The following is a 9,001-nucleotide window of genomic DNA, read 5'->3' on the forward strand; positions in this document are numbered from 1 at the left end:
CTGAGCGCCCCAGTGCCTGCCCCCAGCCCCCGGCGGGCAGTGCCGGCCCCCAGCCCCCGGCGGGCAGTGCCTGCCCCCAGCCCCCGGCGGGCAGTGCCCATCTCCAGAGCTTTATCACCACCTTCGTCCCAGGCCTCAGCCACTCCACGTGACACACAGTCTTCACAAGTGCTACTTTTCTAGAATGTCAGTTCAGACCCAAGTGTATTGTTCAGGAAAATAAGCTCCACACAAAGTCCTTTGTACCAATTGGACTGCTGGCCACTGACAGGAAACGAGAGAGCCGTGTCTTTCAGGTGAAAATCAGTGCTTTTGTTCTGCCCAGGCCAGGCTGAGGCCAGACAGGGGAGAGAGGGTGCGGGGCTGTTGGATCACCATTGCACACAAAGCAGCCCGGCCCGAAGAGACCGCATCCCCTCTGAATGAACACCTTCGGGTGGGGCTTTTGCTGGGGGCTCCCAGGGAAGGCGTCCTGTATCGGGGAGCTGGAAAGGAGTTGGGGAGCACTGGGGCTGGGGGGCCAGCTCGGAGCCAGCGGACAGTGGCATGGTGGGCTTCCGCGATGGCCGTGTGAGCCGGTGAGTCCCTCCCCTCATGCCCATGCTCACCTGCTCAGGTATGGCTTTGAGGGTGTTATCCTGTCCATCTACGGCCTGGACCGGGAAGACCTGCACTGTGACATCGATGACACGTGCCACTTCCAGAAGTCGGAGGCCATTCTGCGGGAGCTGGACGTGGAGAATGCCAAGCTCTACCTGGACTTCATCGTGCTGGGCATCTTCTTCATCTCCCTGCGCCTCATCGCCTACTTTGTCCTGAGGTACAAAATCCGGGCAGAGAGGTAAAGCACGCCGATGCCACCAGGAGGCAAACCAGACACTGCGGCCACGGGACTGCTGAGCGACGGTGGCGTGCGCCGTGCCCGGGGACTCAGAGACCATCCACCCAGCCTGGAAGCCATGCAGCGTGGTGGCAACCAGGGCTCATTGCTCTGCCTGACCGGGCTGAGTCTTCTCTCCTTTACCTTTTCTAGCTTGAACTAGGAAGATGTAGGAAGGTTGGGATTTTTGTTCTGTTCTGTTTTGTTTTGTTTTTATGTGCAGAATTCAGAAGACTGCCCCTGGGGCAGGACTTCATACTGCAACACCGCTGGTGACAAGAGGCGTCCTTGGGAAGTCTCTCCTGGCACCCAGGCCTCCGCAGTCAGTCCCGCGTGGATGGAGGGCCGTGGGCTGCTCCCGGGAGCTCGCGGGGGAGGGAGGGCCGGTCCTGGAGTAGACGTGACCGTGTAGAGACGCCTTCCAGTGACTTTGCTTCTCGCGATTTCTTCTCAATTTCACCTCTTTTCTGAGGAAGTCACTTTCTGAGCCAAAGTCGATAAATTTCACTTGTTTTTAAAAAGTTCTATCTTTTTAGTAATTGTTGAGGAGTAATTCAGGGTAAATAACACTTCGCTTAAAGCTAGACGGAGTTCGACCTAGCCACAGGGTGGCGCACTTTCAGGCAGCACTTGTGCACGGTTGGTGCGGGCTCCGGGTGGAGAGGTAGACGCCATCATGTGAGCCATGCTCAGATGGAGTCGATTGAGAGTCTTAAGAGGATACTGGCCAACTCTTTCAGGAGTTTTCCTTTCTCATGTGCTTCTTTAGTTATGCAAAATCGCCTCCTTCTTCCTAGCTTTCTGACCACCTTCCTTTTGCTCAGAATGTGCAGGAGATCAGCCCCAGTGACTTAGGGGACCATTTACCCTCCATTCTGTCACATCAGCTACCTCCACTGAGCCTGTGTCTGAGCGCTGGGCCACAGGGTGGCCGGGGCAGCGTGAGCCACAGTGGCCAGGAGGCGGACAGGCCGGTGGAGGTCACCTTTAGGAGAATGCTGCCATCTCCTACCACAATACCGTTGTCCCAGAGTCGAGGTCTCTGGTGACAGAATGTATTTGTTTGTGAGCAGATCCGTTGGCCTCTTTGAGTCTCAGCACTGGGTCACGTTCAAGGTGGTTCTAGCTTGGAGGTGTCCTTCTGGGCGTGCTTGGCTGTGTCCTGAGCAAGGGAAAGCTCTGCATTTTCCTTCCACGTGGACTTGGTTTGAAAATGCTCAGAGCTTCTTTTTTATTTTGTTCATTTTCAGATTTTTTTTTTTTTTTTTTTAGTAATCACAATCGAAATGCACATTACAGAGTCATGCTAAGTTCACATGCTCTCTACAAACATGGGGTTGGCCTTCTAGCTTCAGTTTAACCAGGGACAAACTTAGCCTTTATAAAACAGTCGGCGCAGAGGCGGGCTGTGCGGTGATGGCTGTGAGGAGAACATGGCGGTGACCTCACCTCGGGGCCCCATGCGTGGGCCCACACGGAACCGTCCATGTGTCCAGGCCCGGGCAGGCAGCTTTGGTCATGGCTCTGATCAGGGCAGACTTGTAAGCCAGGATCTACTAGGACTGTGCTGTGCGCGCTACCATCCCTACTCCAAAGATGGCTTCCCTGGCCCTGAGAGCGAGGGCTGCTTCTCAGCCTTTTCAGAAAAACCTAGAGATGCTTCTAGGTGTCTGAGATGTCTGAGGGCACCAGGTCCTCAGGAGCTCTGTCCTGGGCCTTCATGCTTCCATGGGTCCTGTTTCTACTCCAGATGCAGTGTAGTTACCCTTGCACAGACAAGAGTGTGATCAGAGGGGCGGAGCCTGGGGACACCAGGCCGAAGGCCGCTGGCAGACACGGTGACCCAGGGCTGTTTTTAAAGCATGCTGACCAAAGCAGCTTGGGGTGGGGGCTGGAGGTTCCCCCCGTTCACACCCCGTGGGGCAGTGTTGCTCGCCGGCTCTGGTGGGCTAGAGAAGAGCCAGGGCTCTGCTGGGGGAGCTGCGTCCCGGCCCCGCTCCCCGCATCGCACGCACGGGCCCGCCGCGTCTCCCCGGGCAGGGTGGACGGGACGCCGGTGTCGGCACCTCTACGTCCATCATTCCCTCTGCTTTCTAGTTTTCGGAGTTGTTAAAATGCCTTACTCAGTGCCCCAAGGGAGCAATCCTCGCTTGCTGCTTTTTCCCAACCTGGGGTCCAACCCCAAACCCCCCAGTTCCTCCCAGGGAACTTCGTATTGTGAGGCTCTCCACCCACAGGAGGGCTTCAGCCTTGGGGGAGGCTGCACGGTCTCCAGGGTGGTTGGCACAGGCGCGTGGAGATCCCCAAATGCGGCTACGGGGCAGGAGAGAGCTCGACGCGCCGGGCCGCCCCGCGGCCTGCACCCAAGCCTCTGACTGCCTCGCCATCTTCTACTCCTCCTCAAGTCCATGGGGGAATTGAGTGGCCAGTGGTCCCTCGGGGGGGGGGGGCAGTCCAGGACAGGGATGGCCAGTGAACACTGCTTTTGTCCCCTTGAGTGGCAATCAGGACCAGGGAATGGAACATAAAGCTTTGAGGGGAAAGGTCACCCCAGAAACCTGGAGCCTCTTTCAGAGCAGAAGCTGCCTCTGGGTGTCTCCAAAGGAAGAAAAAAGCCCTATAGCATTCAGCACCTTGTGCATAGTTCCTTGTGGAAGGTTCTAGATGCTGTGCTAGATACCCTACAGGCTCCTCTGTTCATTTACCCGCTCACCAGACCTCCACTGACCCACCCAAGCCTGGCTCCGGGCCCATGCTCAGCCTTCGCGCTCTGCATCTCACGGACAGACGGACATGCGGCTCCGGTGGCGGGGCCCCACAGCCCACCAGGGGCCCCGAGCCAGGGAAGGGCACAGGGGACCCCATTCCAAGATCCACTGCAGTCCCTGAACTTTGGCTTGACTGAGCTGCCAGTGTTCATCACACACACACATGTTCTAGAAAATTCTTTGGCAGGTGTGGCAGCTGTCCCGTTCCTTTCTCTGCCACCAGGCACGGAGGGATGAGGAGGCGTCCCAGCCCTGCCCCCAGCTCCTCAGCGCCTGCGCTGGGTGTCGCTGGCTGGCCTAGTGGCCCCGGGCTGGACTCACCCCTGTGTCGGTGGCTGGTGTGAGCATCCCGGGGACACGAGTAGAGCAGCGTGGCTCCGGGGAGATGCGCATCTGTGCATGTGTGAATCTCTACCCATACATCTGTCCACATGGGCGCAAGGCCGCTCTGGGCATGCGTGCTCGTGGTGTTATTCATCTCAGAAGCATACCAGCATCAACCTTCATTGTCCTTCTCTCCAAGAAGGACAGAGAATGTTCTTTCATTTTGTGCCTGTGGTGCAGACCATAGAAATTGGGATGGGCGCCTTTTGTCAAATGCCAGCTGAAGTAGAACACGACGTAAGACAATACCCAGCGGGGCCGAGGGGGGTGCAGAATGCGTATTCGAAGCTAGAGACTTTTAAGAAATAAAGACTGCTAATAAAGTATTTTGTATAAACCTTTTCCCCTGTGCTGCAAGGATTGGCTTCCGTTTCGCTGTGTTGGCTACATTTGAAAGACAGACATGGTCCTCCACTGGGGAGTGTTCTGTTCCCCACGTGGCCTGGCCCCCGCCTCGTCTCCAGGCCTCGTGGGCTGTGTGTTCTGCTGTCTTCAGGCTGGGTCAGCCCCGTTTACCCACACTCCACCCACACCCACACCCAGCGGCCCCCAGCCCCAGGCTCCCAGGCAGCTCCTGCTCGGCGCCCTGTCCAGCACCGCCGCGGGAGGACTGGGCTCTGGGTGGCAGCAGGCCTGGACAGAGTGACGTCAGGTGCTGCTCCAGCGCCAGGCTTCCACCAGGCAGCACAGCAGCCATGGTCACTTTTGGAGGGCCAGGCTTTCTCGCTGGGCTCTGTCCCTACCTTAGGGACAGAGGACTGTTGGGCCTGGTCACAGAAGGCACAGACCAGCAGCCCCTTCAGTCCTTGTGGCATGGAATGGATGGCAGGCAGGCTGGTACCATGAACAGGTGCCCTGCGCGTGGACATCCGTTCACTGTGCTGGTGTCACCTCCCCCTGCCCCGCCTCTCTGGACCACCTGTCCCCTTTAGCCACACCTCAGGGGTCCCAGAAGCAGGGATCAATAGTGCTCCACCTCTCACTGAAGTCCTGGGTCTCCAGGAGCCGCCTGAACCTACAGTAAGAAAGTTTAATGAACAAATTAGGCACAGCAGAGAACAACAACAATTAATAATGCGGGTCAACAGTAACAATACGCTAATAAGAGTCCAGGGAACGTCTGCTATTTTCAGGTCTCAGGGCATCACAATGACAGATTTCCTCTGCTAGGGAGCAGAATCTTCAGGCTCCTCTTGCCACGTAAGACTAAATAATCTGATGACCCTTCCGTGTCCTTCCCCTAATCATGTCCTTCTTGGAGCAGACGGGCTTTTGCCTTCACCCCTGTGGTCTCTGTGCATGCACATCTGCAACCCGCCTGGCCCGGAAGCCTGCTCTGTCCAAGGGGTGTGTGAATGGTTCTGGGAGCCCAGGCCGGGGTCTGGGTGGACAGGAGGACTTGCTGGCCCCAGACACCCAGAGGAGACAGTAGCCAGGCACACGACCTCCACTCCTGGCTGTGCTGCAGATGCCTGTAGGCAGAGTCTGGACCCTAAAAATTTCCAGCAGGGAAGCACAGCCGTGTTGGGTCTGTCTTGTGCGTAGCTCACGCCGGGCCCCGGCTGGCGGGCACCCCGCTCTGGGGTCGGTGTCCACAGAGGCGGAGCTGCTCTCTGGAGCCCTCTGAAGGCTCCACGCTGCTCTGTTGTCCTGGAACCCCCCCCCCATACCAGCGCCACCGTGGCTCAGATGTGGCTTCAGGGACGTGGCGCCGGCACAGGGCGTGTGGTTTGGGGGCAGCAGAGCACAGAACAATCCCCGTGGCTGAGGTCTCTGCCCGTGGCGGCTCTCACGTGTGTCTGTGCCGAGAGAAGCCTCAGCACCATGCCCTGGAGGACACAACACGGAGTGGCGTCGTTCTCCGTTCTGGTCTCTGTGAGCCCGTGTGGTCGCTGAGCACCACTGAGGCACAGCTGGTAAGGAAACGGAGGCGGAGGCAGGGTCACCAAGCAGAGCCCCGAGGGACTCTGTGGCCAGTTCTTAGCTCCCCACGCGTCCCCGCAGTGTTCTTGGAGTCTGGCTCCATGAAGCCCTTGCAGCTGATGCTCAGTCGACCTTTCACCCTTCACCTGCCCGCCCCAGGGCACCCCAAGCCCCCACCCGCCAGAGCCCAGCGTGCCCGGCAGTTCACGGAGCCGGGGAAGGCTTAGCCCCCTGGTGTGGTGAGCACTGGGAGAGCAGGACCCCCCGCTTGGGGACACAGCTGGTGTGAGCCCCTCCTGGGGTACCCTCAGCCTGCCATTTCCTGCTGGTGGAAACGTATCCGGTGTTGAACAGCACGTCAGGAAGTCACAGCGTGCGGGTTCGGAGCCTTCCGCCATGCCAGGAGACCCAGGATGCCGCGGGATCCCACGGGGCTGTGGTTTGGCGTTTCTGAACATTCTTCGTGAGCTCTCTGGCCTTCACTTTCTCACAGCCTCCCACTCCAGCTCTACACGCCTCGAGCCTGTTTCCTGCCAGCTCCAGTTTAACCACAGATGTCTTGTTGTTAAGAAATTAAGAAATGGCAGCAACACTTCCTAGCATCAACATTACTCACGAAATAGACCCCGCTTCCTTGGGAAAAAGGAGCGGGGCTCAGTCAGGGAGCACGGGTGCTCCCAAGTTAGCCTGTGCTGATGTGTCCGTCTCTGGTCAGCTGTGCACAGATCAGCGCAGCGCGGGCATAGCCGCACCTGGAGGACTGACACACTCGCATCCGTCCACGAGGAGCTGTTTACCACCTGCCTCCTCCCAGAGCAACTTCGTAAGCAGCGAGCAAGGATGCCTGTGCTCACCCAACCTGTTCTTGTGTGTCTGTTCTTATAATGCCATCTGGATACCTATGCACAGTTAGCTGTGTCATCACAGTGGGAAATACTGATGCTACAGGCTGTGGAAGATTCACCCAGGTAGAGACAACTAAGATAGATGCACACGTGTGTGTGTGTGTGAGAGAGAGAGACAGAGACAGAGACAGAGAGACACACAGAGAGAGACAGAGAGAGAGAGAGAGAGAAAGAAAGTTCCATAATACAGAACTCTTCAAGTTCCTTGTTCCCTTACCTGCTCCACTCTGCTGGACCCAATCAGGATCATGGGTCTGCTTGTGTATTTCTGTAACGATCTCAGTAGTACATGCGCCGTTTGAACTTGGCCTCTGAAACTAGATGGCATTTATGCAAATATGACATCAATGGAATAAAGCATCATTATTTCCAGATCTCTAATTCTCCTTCCTCTTTTGTTTCCAGCCATTCAGCTGTCAGACCTGCCGGGAGCGCGAGGCTGGGATGTGTGTGTGGCCGGGGGCAGTGTGTACACGTGTGTGCCTGTATGTATATATGCCTGTATGTGTGTGTGTGGTGAGTCTGTGTGTATATGTGTGTGTTTGTGAATGTGTGTATGTGTCTGGTGAGTCTGTCTGTATGTGTGTCTGTATGTGTATGCATGTATGTGTTTGTGTGGTAAGTCTGTGTATCTGTGTATCTCTGTGTGTCTGTATATCTGTATGTGTGTGGTTTTGTGTGTGATGAGTCTGTGTATCTGTGTGTATGTGTGTTTGCGTACATGTGGTGGCTCTGTGTGTGTATGTGTGTATATTTGTGAATGTGTGCATGTATATATATATGTGTGTGTGTGTACGTATGTATCTGTGGTGAGTCTGTGTATATAGATGTATGTGTGTTTATGTATGTGTGTTTGTGTATGTGGTGAGTCTGTGTATCTGTGTCTCTGTGTGTACGTATGAGTGTGTGTGGCTGTGTGTTTGTATGAGTGTGTGTATGTGTGTAGAGTCGGTCCTGGATCAGCTGAGTGGAAACTTGGGGTCCCCACTGAGCCGCTGTTACAAGGCCCCAGGGGACCAGCCCTGTTCCCCACTCAGGAGGCTGAGGGACAATGAGCTGGGCACGCAGAGCGGGCCAGGGCGGATGCGCAGTCCGCACCTTGGCTGTCCAGCTCCAAGGGCTCCGTCCGCATCACCGCTTTGGTGTCCTGGGAAGAAGACACCGTAGAACTGGCAGCCGACCTGGCCCTGTGACAGGGCGGGTGGGGGGTGGGGGGTGACTTCTCCCCAACACGTCCTGAAGGGTCAGACAACGTGCTGCTGTCTCTGAGGTCCTGCTGCTGCCCAGCCCCCTGTGGTCAGCTCTCGGTTCTGGGCCATGGTTGACATGGACTGTGACACCCTGTGGAGCTGGGGGAAGGTGTGTGTGTGTGCGGGAGACAGGGAGGCCAGTGCTGCATGGACACCTGGTGCAGGGATGGCCAAGCCCCCGCACGGCTTCCCCACACTGCCCCCCCAGCCACGACATGGCCCATGCTGTGGCTGCCGCTCCCAAGGTACCCATGCAGCCATGCCCAGGTGGCGGCCCGAGCCGCGGCCTGGCCTCCCGCTGGCACTGGGACCTTGTTCCTCCTGATTGTCCCAGAAGGGAAGCGAATCTCCCTCACCCAAGACAGCTGTTCTGGGTTAGTGGGGCCGGGTAGGTGGGCTGTGGCAGGGAAGGGTGCGGGCGGCTCAGCAGTGCCCTCCAGCCGGCAGGAGCAGGCCGGCGCTCAGGTGGACGGAGCCCTGCAGGACACGGGTCTGCACTTGGCCGGACCCACTGGATGCAGTCAGGAGGCGGGGTGGCTCTGTGATGCGGTTTTGTGGAAGGAAGCCCGTTAGGACCAAGGCTGCTGAGGGTAAGGAGCAGCAGGAGCCCATGGCTGCCAGCAGGGAGCAGTGTGCAGCCACTTTTGAGGATGTGGTCAGCATTTTGCCTGTCCCATCAGGGCCAGGTGTGGGCTGGTAAAATGGGGCCGCTGTGTGTGAGGGGGTGGGGTGGAGATGGAGCTCCTATGGGGGGAACCGCTGTGTGTGTGGGTGGAGATGGAGCTCCTATGGGGGGAACCGCTGTGTGTGTGGGGTGGAGATGGAGCTGCTATGGGGGAACCGCTGTGTGTGTGGGTGGAGATAGAGCTGCTATGGGGGAACCGCTGTGTG

At 57.5% G+C, this 9,001-nt stretch overlaps 2 protein-coding genes across 2 annotated transcripts in view; one reads left to right on the top strand and one right to left on the bottom strand.

The window, feature by feature from the left end:
* The window catches only part of Abcg1 (ATP-binding cassette, sub-family G (WHITE), member 1), a 54,605-nt gene extending 50,202 nt beyond the window's left edge, over positions 1 to 4,403 (top strand). Inside the window, exon 13 of the mRNA XM_013027346.1 lies at positions 576 to 4,403. Within this exon, the coding sequence (XP_012882800.1) occupies positions 576 to 845 (270 nt within the window). The 3' untranslated portion in view covers positions 846 to 4,403. The remainder of the gene's footprint in view (positions 1 to 575) is intronic.
* A 4,130-nt stretch (positions 4,404 to 8,533) lies between these two features.
* Positions 8,534 to 9,001, bottom strand: part of Tff3 (trefoil factor 3 (intestinal)) — a 6,461-nt gene continuing 5,993 nt past the window's right edge. The window contains exon 5 of the mRNA XM_013027348.1: positions 8,534 to 8,778. Coding sequence (XP_012882802.1) covers positions 8,534 to 8,778 — 245 coding nt within the window. The remainder of the gene's footprint in view (positions 8,779 to 9,001) is intronic.

The sequence above is a fragment of the Dipodomys ordii genome, unplaced genomic scaffold (assembly GCF_000151885.1).
Source record: "Dipodomys ordii isolate 6190 unplaced genomic scaffold, Dord_2.0 Scaffold103, whole genome shotgun sequence".
NCBI lineage: Eukaryota > Metazoa > Chordata > Mammalia > Rodentia > Heteromyidae > Dipodomys > Dipodomys ordii.